The sequence below is a fragment of the Convolutriloba macropyga genome, unplaced genomic scaffold (assembly GCF_964194025.1).
Source record: "Convolutriloba macropyga unplaced genomic scaffold, txConMacr16.3 SCAFFOLD_3219, whole genome shotgun sequence".
NCBI classification, from domain to species: domain Eukaryota; kingdom Metazoa; phylum Xenacoelomorpha; order Acoela; family Convolutidae; genus Convolutriloba; species Convolutriloba macropyga.
In genome coordinates this window covers 299-14,332 of record NW_027449320.1, presented here as the reverse complement: position 1 = coordinate 14,332, position 14,034 = coordinate 299, and the positions used below count along the sequence as shown (strand labels likewise).

Below are 14,034 nucleotides of genomic sequence, written 5' to 3'. Positions count from 1 at the left end.
ACGCAAGAACATGTCTATCGAAAGTTTCATGCAGACATTGTTCACGGAAACACCACTCAATGCTACATGACAACAATTACGTCTCACAGCAAAAAACAAACGCTACTCAACACGAATTACCACGATGCGAGTCCTTTGACGAGATCAGCAAAGAACCGAAATCACCAAACTACACGCCAGTTTTCCTTCAAAAAATTAGAAATCAGCTTCCAATGGTTCCCATTAAACTTTACGGTCCCAACGAAACATGCGAATGTTATGCTTTACTTGACAGCTGCAGCACGATATCTTATGTTTTCGATCCCATGGTAACCAAACTCAATGCAGCACGAACGAGCCTAGAATCAACTCTGAGCGTTTCGACAGCCTTTGGTGATTCCTCAATGGAAGCCAAACTTGTACAACTTGATATTGGACCCTTTAACAGCAACAAACCACTGTTTCGCTTGAATTACGTTTATTCAATTAACAATTGGTATTTTGACGATGCCCCGTTTCAGAACTGAATGATGTTTGCAGCAAACATCCCCATTTGCAACACATCAGTTTTCCCCAACTGGAAAACAATCGCATCCAAGTATTACTTGGAATTGACGCAACACAGTAAATCCTCGAATAAGAGTTTTTACAGGGACCCAAAAACACGCCATTTGCAATCAGAAATCTGTTAGGCTGGACTATAACTGGTCCAATCAAATTCGGCCATGAGGAACAACAAAGAACCAACTTCCTTTCTCTTAGCTATGAAGCATTCGACAGAGAATTGACGCTCACAACAAATGAAGATCCTCTGGCGGATTATAAAACCAGCTTCTGGAAGATAGATTCATCGCGAACGGAAAATGAAAATGAAACGCCTTTGTCAAAAGATGACACCAGAGCACTTAAAATACTGAATGATACAGTGCGTCACACAGGCGAGAGGTACGAGATCGGTCTTCTCTAGAAAGAAAAAGTAAATTTGGAGAACAACTATCCTGTAGCCAAGGCACCAATTCAAAGCCTCGAAAAGAAACTAAGCAAAGATCAGCTGCTGAAAGAGATGTATCAGAAGACACTCGATACAGACATCGAGAAGGGATATGTCAAGCCAGTTATTTTCTCTAGCATCGCCCCTAGCCGCGTATGGTACCTACCACATCACCCAGTCACCAACCCCAATAAGCCTGGAAAGGTACGGCGAGTTTCAAATGCTGCATCTGTTTTTAATGGGAATTCTCTGAACAGTAACCTTTTGACAGGCCCAGACCTGATCAACAATCTGATTGGTCTCCTGCTTCGTTTCAGAGAAAATCCAGTTGCAGGCAGCGCCGATATTGACGCGATGTTTATGCAAGTAGGTATAATTGAGAAAGACCAGCCTTCAATGAGATTTCTCTGGCCCACCAATCACAGTGTGAAGCAATTCCAGTTCACCCGTCTCATTTTTGGCGCTCGATGCTCACCATCAACAGCTATTTTTGTCCTCCAGAAAACGGCAGCAGATTTTGCGCCGAACCAAACGATTCAAAATCTTGTTAAAAATAGTTTTTACATGGACGATTTTGTACATTCCTTCGAAACGGTGGAGATTGCACAAGAAGCCGCAGTGTCGCTGAAGAAAACCCTCATGAGAGCCGGCTTCAACTTGACAAAGTTTGCCTCCAATGAGCAAACAGCCATAGACAATGTCAGCGATGGTGAAGAAAATAGCGAGGACTGTCACCGCGTACTTGGTGTTCAATGGAATAAATCAACTGACAAATTTTTCCATCAGAAACCATTAAAATTTGAAACCAACGCAGAGAATTACACTGTTCGAAAACTACTATCTCTAATCGCATGCCTTTTTGACCCGCTAGGGATTATAGCGCCCGTAATCATCACTCTGAAAATTATACTACAAGAGATATGGAAAGAGGGTCTAGCATGGGATGACAGCCTGCCAAAGGAGAAGACTAAATCAATTCAGACATGGATAGACAATTACATGTGCTCTCCCGCAATTGAAATCCCTCGCTGCCTAACACTAGACGTAGCGACCAGAAAAGCCTATGAACTACACGTTTTTACGGATGCTTCTCAACTAGCCTATGGTGCCGTTGCTTATGCCCGAATTATCTCTGAAAACGGCGTAACTTGTAGTTTCCTAATGAGCAAAGCCAAAGTTGCTCCAATCAAGCAGCTAAGTATCCCAAAACTCGAACTTCAAGCCGCCGTCCTTGGAACCCGTTTAGCTCACTTCATCAAGAAACACCATACTATAGAGTTCAAAGATACCACATATTGGTGTGACAGCATGGCTGTCCTGGCTTGGATCAAAAACTCAGAAAAACTTAAAGTTTTCGTGGGCAACCGAGTAAGCGAAATTCAAAGTCAATCGCCAACCAGCAGCTGGAGACATATCAGTGGGAAAAGCAATCCAGCCGATCACGTTTCTCGAGGTATTTTTCCTGCTGACATTAAAGAGCATTGGCTAAGCCCACCAGCATTTTTGTTCAAACCGATAGAAAGCTGGAGCACTTTCCTCAACACCGAGAAGACAAACACCACAATGGCGCGACAAACAATTCAACCAGTGGCTGCAGCAAAAAATTTCTCAAAATGGACGAAGTTGCTAAAAGCAACAGCCCGAGTGTTTCGGTTCATCGAAATCTTGCGAACTAAATCCAAAAGAGCACTCAACACCAACGATGTCGAAAACGCCAGGAACCACCTTATTCAAGTATCTCAGCAGAATTCATTCGGTCCCTCAATCGCTCTCTTGAATAAAAACAAGAATTTGCCATCCAAAGACAAACTTCTACCGCTCTCACCCTTTCTGAAGGATAATATTTTAAGAGTTGGTGGCAGAACAAAGAGAAGTACTTTGGGATATAACACAAAGCATCCAATTGTCCTTAACGCAAAGGAATCAATCGCCCGACTATTTCTGGAGAAGTGCCATGAAATCTGCATGCACTTTGGAACAGAATATGTCAAAAACTTTGTACAGCAAAGTTACTATGTTTTTGGCCTAAGAGACTCCTTACGCAGCATTTCATACAAGTGCTTTGAATGTAGACGTTTTAAAGGACAAGGTCTTCAGCCACCTATGGCAGATCTGCCTGATGCCCGATTTCCAGAAAACGAATCACCCGTAACCTTCACGAATGTAGGACTTGATTATATTGGGCCCTTCACCGTTATTCAAAGAGGCAAAGAAGAGAAGGCCTATATCTGTCTTTTCAACTGCTTAGTGACTCGAGCAGTACACTTGGAAGTGACAGAAGATCTGACAACATCAGCTTGCATGACAGCCATCCGCAGATTCCTTGCTCGACGGGGACAACCACGGCTCTTACTCAGTGATAACGGAAGCAACTTCCTGGGAGCCAGAAAACAAATCAGAAGACAAAATCTGCAGTTGGACCACGACTTTATCAAGAACAACTTGTTGAAACAGTCAGTTGAATGGCGCCTCAACCCTCCATCTGCTCCTCACTTTGGAGACGTGTGGGAGAGGCTCGTACAGATAGTAAAATGAGCTCTTCTCCTGAACTTGGGTTCTGCCAAATTGACTTGGGACGTCTTCACAACCATTGTCGCAGAAGCAGAATGCTTAGTTAATGCACGCCCCCTTGACCCACGTCAGAAGCGACAACGAAGACGAAGATCCACTAACCCCAAATCATTTCCTTATTGGTCGAGCTTTCCCTAACATACCAGCCTGTGTGTTCAATGAGATCCCTTCACTGAAGACGAAAAGTTGGACGCAGATCAGACAACGATTGGAAGCAATATGGAGGAGGCTGGTCCGAGAATACTTGCCTACCCTGAACACCTGAAGGAAGTGGACCAACCCAGAATCAAAGCTTGAAGTGAACGATATTGTTTGGGTACTGGAAGAGTGGACTCCCAGAGGAATTTGGCCCCTAGGACGCGTGACAAGGACGTTCACCGGCCCCAACCAAACTGCTAGATCTTGTGAAGTAAAAACCGCTCTAGGTCTTCTAACCCGCCCAGCTGTGAGATTAGCACATGTTTTCCCGAAACCAATCCAACCAGGTTAGGTAAGGCAGGCCCCGAGAATGTTATCGACATCGATAATCTTCTTATTGATTGGCGCTAATTATTTTACCGCAAAATTGTCATAATCCTTGTAAACTAACAAACATTGATTCATAACACAAGAAATTTGAAACCAAAAGGTCACGTGACAACAATGTAATTAAGGTAATTTTGAGGACTAAGGTTTTGAAACATCAAAGAACAGAGTAGAAAAATCCGAAAGAAGGCAAGTCGACGCCCCCCAACCGAGCACCAAACGATCCCACCAGGGGGCATCGACATTGTCACTTTCAGAGGATCACGGAGATCTCGAAGTACTGACTCATCACAATGTGAAATCTTCGTTTCGCAATCTGTTTCAAAAAAATTTTGAGTGAACATTTTGAATTATCAATGAATTCGAAAACGAGTCAGCATATCAACTTTGGACCACTTCTAGACAATTTTTGGCAATTTTTTACTTTCTGCTCGCCAATTTTAGATTTTTGAGATTTCACGCCCCAGTGATCCCATTCCCGGAAACCCTGCGGGGAAAGCCGGGAATCTTATAATTTCTCGGCAATCTTGGTGGGAAACCCGGGAATCTTATAATTTCTCGGTAATCTTGGCGGGAAACCCGGGAATACCATAATTTCTCGGTAATCTTGGTGGGAAACCCGGGGTTTAATTTTTGACCGGTTTTCTTTGTGGGAAACCCTGGAACTTTTTTTCCCGGTAATCTTGGTAGGAAACTGGGGAGTGTCAACTTTTCCAATGATCTCAGCCGGAAGAAAGAGAATAGTAAGTTTTTTAATTAGTTGAGCTGGAAACCCGTTAACGTTGACGTTTTCTGGCCAAGCATGAGATTGTCGATTCAATTAGTAACAAAAACCAATAGACAAGAAACATTATCTTGTAAACACTCCTACAGTTTTCTACACTATGCAACACTATGCACCACTATGCTCCTACAGTTTTCTACACTATGCAACACAAAAATTCAACACTATGCACCGTATATGGTTTCGCACAAAAATGCTACTTGAACCCTAACCTTAGACCCTTTGACTTTCTGAGGTAACCCAGTGCTCGAACCCACGACATCCACGCCAAGTCCACGCAAGATCTTGGATTTCCACGATACCATTTCCAAGTCCACGCAAGATCTTGGATTCTTCAATAAACACACGAGGGTTTCCAGGAAATTGGCAGGAACTTTCGTGGTTTTCCAGGTTTTACTTTTGTTTACAAATGCTTCTTTTACATCCGAGAAAGTTTCAGAAAGACAAAATTTTGGTTCGATTGCCCTGCATAACAGTCAAAACTTAGAAAAAAAAAAACATTTTTTTTTCGAGCTCACAGCAGCATTTCCAAGATCTTGACAGGATCTTGACGAGATTTTGCGTGATTTCTCAAGATTTCGATTTGTCTTATTTTTGTCATAACGGTGCCCTATCAGTGCCAGTTTAACTCAGAGAAAAAAGTTTTTGTTTGACGATAACGAAAAAAAGGCTTTAAGGCTGAAAAAAATAATTATGATTGAGTTCATGTCTGACCAACATACGAAGCCCGAGTTGTAACCTTCGGACCCCGAGTTGAACTAACAACCTAGCTGCCTTTCATTTCTGATTGGCAGGCTTCCAATCTTTACATTTCCTCAATTTGTGATGAGGAGAATATTTTTAAGGAATGATAATTCAATTCCCGAATTCCAGACTTACACGATTTTTTCCGTGATGGAGGTGATATAGTAGAGTTGTCAAGTCTATGCTTCAGATAAAGTAATAAATTTTTCCCCATTCAGTGATGAGTATCTCCACAATAATTTTTGGAAACGTCTCTATCTTTTCCAATGGGCATCGTAGAAAAACGTACCCGTCCATGAGCGATTTTTTTTTATTTGAAACACAATTTCTCTTTCCGAAACGTCTTTATATACAAGGAGAAGATTGTTTTCTTTTCTAGATAGATCAGAAACAACTGAACCGCTCCTCACAGAGCATGCAAGCTGTTGATGCATGTAGTGTAATGTGTTTGTCCTGAAAATTTGTTGTCGAACGGTTATTTAAGGTTGATTCCTGAATAACATATCTATCTTCAAATTTGTTCAAATTTGTTCAAATTGTGTTGTGTTTTGGTAAATGAAAAGGATCTTCTGCGTGCTATTTGCGTTTTTCATACAATATTCTATTCCATGAAACAAACTATACCAGTGATTGCTGTTAATTCAACAATTTACTTTTTTCATGATTTTGGCAAATTTCGGAGACTGTTGTTTCGTGTCAAACACACAAAACATCATAGCCTTCATGGCGAGGTGCGAATTTTTTTCCCACCTCGTCATGAAGGTTTGACTCAACCAGGAACGCAAAGATAGACTGGAATTAGCCCCAGAAACACGACAGTTGTGCCATTAAACGCCGTCAAGCGTGTTTTTCGACAATTTTGGGCTTTTAAAATAGCTAAAAAAGTTGGCTGTAATTCAGCAATTTGCTAATAACACCCAAAGTACTCTACCAAAAAAATAGATCACTGGAAAACTGGATTACAGTAATTTAGAAGCGGTAATGACATACGGTCCTCAAGTAGCTTCCATTTTTTGAAGTCTTTCAGATTTAAATTTATAGAGGTACAATTTGTTGTTTTAATGATAAGTAGTCAAGTGCTTAGCAGAATTCTACCAACATAGTCTAATTGTATTGGCATTGTAATCGTCTGATTGGTCATATATTGTACTACCCTAATTCGGCCTGGTAAAAAAGTTATTGATTGCTAATTTTGAAAAAAAAGTCACCATTTCAGGTGATCTTGGTGTTCACCAAATATGCGTACCTCAAAATACCATAGTATTATTACATGTATTGGTTTGTTGGATTTTTATGGTAGTGGGGAGTAACCTCATACACATTTTTATCTGGTTTTATGGAGTTGAGTGGGTCATTTTTTATTCTGTAGGCGCCGAACCTCGACTTTCGGCCAATTTCGGCCAATTCGGCGGTGACATAATGTTGAATTTTTTTGATTCAAGATTACAAATTATAGTGTTTTAGATTGCTCAGTTAATGGGGAGTATCACTATAAACAGATTGTATCTTTTTTTACTAGTTTTGAAGGTTTATTTTAGCGAAACTTGATATTTGGTAGTCAAAATAGGTCATTTGACCAAATGAATGAGTGAAGTGGTGTTGTTTGCAATTGAACAAGTTTTAGGGCGTGCGTTTTGTGTTTTCTAGACACTGTTTAGGTTGCTGAAGCTAATTGTATCAAACAATGGCATTAATTCAACAATTTTTCTTTTTTCACGATTTCATCAAATTTTTGTTGATGTTGTTTTATGTCAAAACACACAAAACATCATAACCTTCATGGTGAGGTGGGAAATTTTTTCCCACCTCACCATGAATGTTTGCCGTGACCTAGAACGTGGAAGTTGACCAGAATTACACCCACAAATACGCCGGGAACGCTGTTTCACGTTGTTTTACGTCGGTTCCGGAGATCTTGGGAGTTGAAATAGGCCGAATTTTCGGGCTATTCTGGGTGACCCAAATTTCGGTACAACAAAACGCGCGATTTACCCAACAAATGTTAGTGTTTTAGAATCCTCAGTTAGTGGGGAGTATCCCCATATATATTTTCCATAGCGTTTTACTGAATGGTGATAGTCAAATTTGGCTCTGAAACCAGGTCACCTCGCTTTTTTGGTCATTTGTCAGGGTACATAATTTTTGCTATAACTTCTATTAAAGTGCACCGATTGGGCTCATTTTTTAATATGATGCGTATCTCAAGCAGTGCTACAAACTGTACTAAGGGGGTTTGTTTTTGTTCGGCCGTTTTAGAGAAATTGGCCAGTAAACTTGACCTCGATTTTAGCCCCAGAAGCGGTTGACACCATCCGACACCACCTTGAAGCTCTGTCACAAATCAATTTGAAGCTTGTTTATTGGTTCGTTAGCTTCCTTATATTATGACAAAGCTTTCTAGCTATTATTTGTAATTTGTTTGACACATTTTCATGTCAAATTTTAGCTCTGCAGTCAAGTCACCACGCTTTTCGGTCATTTGGTACGGTACCTTATAATTGCTATAACTCCTCGAAGAATGTACCGATCGGGCTCATTTTTTAATATGATGCGTATCTCAAGCAGTGCTACAAACTGTACTAAGGGCGTTTATTTTTGTTCGGCCGTTTCAGAGAAATTGGCCAGTGAACTTGCCCTCGATTTTACCTCTAGAAGCGTTTGACACCAGCGGTTGACACCGTTGACACCGTTGACACCTTGAAGCTTTGAACTGTATTAAAAAAAATACTGTTTTGAATAGCCAGTCTAACGTAGATTCTGAATATGTATACTTTATAAAGCGTTTTATGATGTTTAGATGTTCGATTTTAGCTCTGGAGGTGGTGTACCTCTCCTCCAAGGTTGTTTGGTACGGTACCTTCTTTTTGCTATAACTTCTTCTAGAGTGCACCAATTGGGCTTGTTTTTTAATATGATGCGTATCTCAAGCCGTGCTACAAACAGTATTAAGGGCGTTTGTTTTTGTTCAGCCGTTTTTGAGAAATTGACCGGGAAAGTTGACCCCAAATTGACCCCTGAGGAGGGGAAACACTACATTGATGACCATTTTACTGACATGTAGATCTCACTTTTAGAGTTGTCCGAGTTCCATGGCATTGATCCAGAACTCATGCCAAAATTTGGCGTTGGTCGGTTTGTGTTTTGGGGGGTCCTTTGGGGGGGGTGGCGGTTTGGCGCCGGGGGGGGTGGTCGGTGCGTGGGGTAGCCGTGCGTCTCGTGTGTTGTCTTTGATGTTCTTTAATGTATATTAACAAAGTATTTTTTCAGAGTTTGTTTGCTTGTCTTGTCTTCTCTTCTCTCTGCTGTCGTCTCTGCTGCCAGGTGAGTTCTTCCCGCTTCTTTGCTTGCTAGCTTGGCTAGCTGTCGCTTTCTTTCGGACTGGTTTGCTCTGCACCGCAGAGCTGCGGTTTTCGGACCGGTTTTTTGGTCCGTGTTCCCACATCGCGGGAATGTGTTCTTGCAAAGCAAGAAGGTTCGCCGAAGCTTTGCGCTCTTCTTGGTTTTTCAATTTTGCGCTTTTTTTTGTTTGCTTCCGCTTTTTTTTGGTCTGGTTTTCTGTGCAGCGCACAGTTTCAGTTTTTACAGCTAAGGACTTATTCTAAAAATTTGACATTCCACCTAAGAGTGTTATAGTCCTAGTAGTTTCTGAAAAAGAGCTAATTGCTGGTCTAGCTGGTCTGAGAAAAAAGTGATTGATACGTTGTCAGATTTCGAGCTCAAAAATTATTTTTGTGCGTTTTCATGAAAACTGAATTTCAGTGCAGTCAAGGACTTGTTCAATTGAATTGAGGGTCTACGTAGGAGTGTCATGGTCCTAGTAGGTTCTGATAGTGGGCTAATTGTTGATCTAGCTGGTCTGAGTAAAAAGTACTTAATACGTTGTCAGATTTTGAGCTCAAAAATTATTTTTGTGCGATTTCATAAAAAGTGAATTTCAGTGCAGTCAAGGACTTGTTCAATTGAATTGAGGGTCTACTTAGGAGTGTCACAGTCCTAGTAGGTTCTGATAGAGGGCTAATTGTTGATCTAGCCTGTCTGAGTAAAAAGTTCTTCATACGTTGTCAGATTTCGAGCTCAAAAATTATTTTTGTGCGTTTTCTTAAAAAGTGAATTTCAGTGCAGTCAAGGACATGTTCAATTGAACTGAGGGTCTACCTAGGAGTGTCATAGTCCTAGTAGGTTCTGATAGAGGGCTAATTGTTGATCTAGCTGTTCTGAGTAAAAAGTACTTAATACATTGTCAGATTTCGAACTCAAAAATTATTTTGCGTTTTCATGAAAAGTGAATTTCAGTGCAGTCAAGGACTTGTTCAATTGAACTGAGGGTCTACGTAGGAGTGTCATAGTCCTAGTAGGTTCTGATACAGGGCTAATTGTTGATCTAGCTGTTCTGAGTAAAAAGTACTTAATACGTTGTCAGATTTCGAGCTCAAAAATTATTTTTGTGCGTTTTCATGAAAAGTGAATTTCATTGCAGTCAAAGACTTGTTCAATGGAACTGAGGGTCTACGTAGGAGTGTCAAAGTCCCCGTAGGTTGTGATAGAGGACTAATTGTTGATCTAGCTGGTCTGAGTAAAAAGTACTTAATACATTGTCAGATTTCGAACTCAAAAATTTTTTTTGTGCGTTTTCATGAAAAGTGAATTTCAGTGCAGTCAAGGACTTGTTCAATTGAACTGAGGGTCTACGTAGGAGTGTCATAGTCCTAGTAGGTTCTGATACAGGGCCAATTGTTGATCTAGCTGGTCTGAGTAAAAAGTACTTAATACGTTGTGAGATTTCGAGCTCAAAAATTATTTTTGTGCGTTTTCATGAAAAGTGAATTTCATTGCAGTCAAAGACTTATTCAATGGAACTGAGGGTCTACGTAGGAGTGTCATAGTCCTAGTAGGTTCTGATACAGGGCTAATTGTTGATCTAGCTGTTCTGAGTAAAAAGTACTTAATACGTTGTCAGATTTCGAGCTCCAAAATTATTTTTGTGCGTTTTCATGAAAAGTGAATTTCATTGCAGTCAAAGACTTGTTCAATGGAACTGAGGGTCTACGTAGGAGTGTCAAAGTCCTCGTAGGTTGTGATAGAGGACTAATTGTTGATCTAGCTGTTCTGAGTAAAAAGTACCTAATACATTGTCAGATTTCGAACTCAAAAATTATTTTGCGTTTTAATGAAAAGTGAATTTCAGTGCAGTCAAGGACTTGTTCAATTGAACTGAGGTCCTACGTAGGAGTGTCATAGTCCTAGTAGGTTCTGATACAGGGCCAATTGTTGATCTAGCTGGTCTGAGTAAAAAGTACTTAATACGTTGTGAGATTTCGAGCTCAAAAATTATTTTTGTGCGTTTCCATGAAAAGTGAATTTCATTGCAGTCAAAGACTTATTCAATGGAACGGAGGGTCTACGTAGGAGTGTCAAAGTCTTAGTATCTTCTGATAGAGGATTAATTGTTGATCTTGCTGGTCTGTGTAAAAAGTACTTAATACGTTGTCAGATTTCGAGCTCAAAAATTATTTTTGTGCGTTTTCATAAAAAGTGAATTTCATTGCAGTCAAAGACTTGTTCAATTGAATTGTTCATTCTAGTCAAGGACTTTTTTGCTTGAGGATTTGTGGTATAGCTGGGCTAGGCAAAAAGTTGGGTTTTCATATTCAAGTTTGCGAACAACTATTTTCAAAAATATGTTTTTTTTTATCAGGTCATTTATCGGGCTCGAAGTTATGTATGTCTGTATGCATGTATACTATATGTGTTTGTACATATAAAAGCTGGGTACGAGTGGGCTACGTTTTTCAAGAGGGTTAATTTATTGACCATCTTCACAGGTCACCCAAACTTTTTAATTTTCAACTCATGTTGTTTGAAAGGTTGTTTGTATCGAAAGCTCCATGATATTCAATCTTGTCTTGTCTTAGGTCTTGATATTATGTGTGTATGTATAAATAAAAAGCGGGTACGATTGGGCTACGTTTTTTAAGAGGGCTAATTTATTGACCATTTTTACAGGTCACCCAAACTTTTTAATTTTCAACTGTTGTTGTTTGAAAGGTTGTTTTGTTTGTATCGAAAGCTCCATGACATTCAATCTTGTCTTGTCTTAGGTCTTGATATTATGTGTGTATGTATAAATAAAAAGCGGGTACGAGTGGGCTACGTTTTTTAAGAGGGCTAATTTATTGACCATTTTTACAGGTCACCCAAACTTTTCAATTTTCAACTCATGTTGTTTGAAAGGTTGTTTGTATCGAAAGCTCCATGACATTCAATCTTGTCTTGTCTTAGGTGTTGATATTATGTGTGTATGTATAAATAAAAAGTGGGTACGAGCGGGCTACGTTTTTTAAGGGGGCTAATTCATTGACCATTTTTACAGGTCACCCAAACTTTTTAATTTTCAACTAATGTTGTTTGAAAGGTTGTTTGTATCGAAAGCTCCATGATATTCAATCTTGTCTTGTCTTAGGTGTTGATATTATGTATTTAGAAAAGCTGGGCATAAACAAATTTAGAAAAAAGTTCAATTCTGTTTCAGCTAAAAATGAGCACTTTTACAGAGAAAAAGATTGGAATTTTTGGGGACAGCCATGTTCAAAGGCTCCAATTACCCGAAAATGTTGTTGCCCTGGGCAAAGGCGGAGAGAGAGCCCGCAATTGGAGGAATTACACAAATGAGCTGAGAGGTTACGATGTATTAGTCATCATGATTGGGGGAAATGACATTTGCCCCAGGGATATCTTTACACCCGCTGATATGTCCCTGAAAGAGTTAACAGCGGAAATCCGCGATTTGTTCAGTTACTGCCAGCAGAACAATACTGTAGTGTTGACGGCAGATATTATTCCGCGGTTGAACAATCCTGACGGAATCCGCAAAATGAATAGTAGGCTGCTGAACAAATACAAGAGAAAACATATAGAATTAGCGGAAGCCATTGGTCGCGATTCCTCTGATGGGGTTCACCTCAGTTCTTATGAGTTTCTGAGCCAATATCTTATAAAGAAGATCAAGCTACTCGCTGAGAATGTGAATTAAAGGTTTACTCGCCTGAAATTGGTAACTTTGTCGCGTGTGCTTTTGTTGTTGCACAGTTTTGTGAATTACGTAATTTTGAAGTTTTGAGCTGTAGTTTGAGTTTTTTGACACTTGATTTTGTTATGCCATTTTTGTCTGAATCAAAGTAATTAAAAACTCTCTCCGTGAACATAGTTTTGACTGAGCTGTTATATTACACTTTTGAATTTTTGCTCATTTGAGTATTCTGTGTATCTGGTGGAAGAATAGCATGAACCTTAACAATAAATAAACTGGCTTAAACATAAAGAAATAGCATTAAATAATAGCATTAAAAAAGAACTAGCATTTGAACAGCCGATTGCGTGGCTGGCTGAAAAGCCGGCGGTGTGGCTTAAACAATAGGTAATTCGATAGTTTGAACAGCCGATTGTGTGGCTGACTGAAAAGCCGATTGTGTGGCTTAAACAATAAGTAGATAAATAGAATTTGAACAGCTGATTGTGTGGCTGGTTGAAAAGCCGATTGAGTAGTTAAACAATAGGTAGTTCAATAGTATGAACAGCCGATTGTGTGGCTGACTGAAACGCCGATTGTGTGGCTGAAACAATAGGTAGATAAATAGAATTTGAACAGCTGATTGTGTGGCTGGTTGAAGGGCCGATAGCGTGGCTTAAACAATAGGTAATTCAATAGTACGAACAGCCGATTGTGTGGCTGACTGAAAAGCCGATTGTGTGGCTTAAACAAGTAGATAAATAAAATTTGAACAGCTGATTTTGTGGCTGCTTGAAAAGCCGATAGCGTGGCTTAAACAATAGGTGATTCAATAATATGAACAGCCGATTGTGTGGCTGACTGAAAAGCCGATCGTGTGGCTTAAACAATAAGTAGATAAATAAAATTTGAACAGCTGATTGTGTGGCTGATTGAAAAGCCGATTGAGTGGCTTAAACAATAGGTAATTATATAGTTTGAAGAGCCGATTGCGTCGCTGACTGAAAAGCCGATTGTGTGGCTTAAATAATAGGTAGATAAATAGAATTTGAACAGTTGATTGTGTGGCTGGTTGAAAAGCCGATAGCGTGGCTTAAACAATAGGTAATTCAATAGTATGAACAGCCGATTGTGTGGCTGAATGAAAAGCCGATTGTGTGGCTTAAACAAGTAGATAAATAAAATTTGAACAGCTGATTGTGTGGCTGCTTGAAAAGCCGATAGCGTGGCTTAAACAATTGGTGATTCAATAGTATGAACAGCCGATTGTGTGGCTGACTGAAAAGCCGATCGTGTGGCTTAAACAATAAGTAGATAAATAAAATTTGAACATCTGATTGTGTGGCTGGTTGAAAAGCCGATTGAGTGGCTTAAACAATAGGTAATTATATAGTTTGAAGAGCCGATTGTGTGGCTGACTGAAAAGCCGATTGT

General features: G+C 39.9%; 1 protein-coding gene across 1 annotated transcript; it reads left to right on the top strand.

The window, feature by feature from the left end:
• Positions 1–1,042: 1,042 nt before the first annotated feature.
• Positions 1,043–12,624, top strand: LOC142354950 (uncharacterized). The gene is made up of 2 exons (XM_075407284.1): positions 1,043–3,487; positions 12,124–12,624. The coding sequence occupies exons 1-2, from the start codon at positions 1,043–1,045 to the stop codon at positions 12,622–12,624; spliced, it is 2,946 nt and encodes a 981-aa protein (XP_075263399.1).
• Positions 12,625–14,034: the final 1,410 nt, after the last annotated feature.

What these genes read in the sequence shown, in the direction of transcription:
- LOC142354950 (XM_075407284.1), top strand. Translation starts at nt 1,043, where the DNA reads ATGTATCAGAAGACACTCGATACAGACATCGAGAAGGGATATGTCAAG. An exon ending in GAGACGTGTGGGAGAGGCTC is followed by an intron (nt 3,488 to 12,123) that starts GTACAGATAGTA and finishes ATTCTGTTTCAG; the next exon opens with CTAAAAATGAGCACTTTTAC.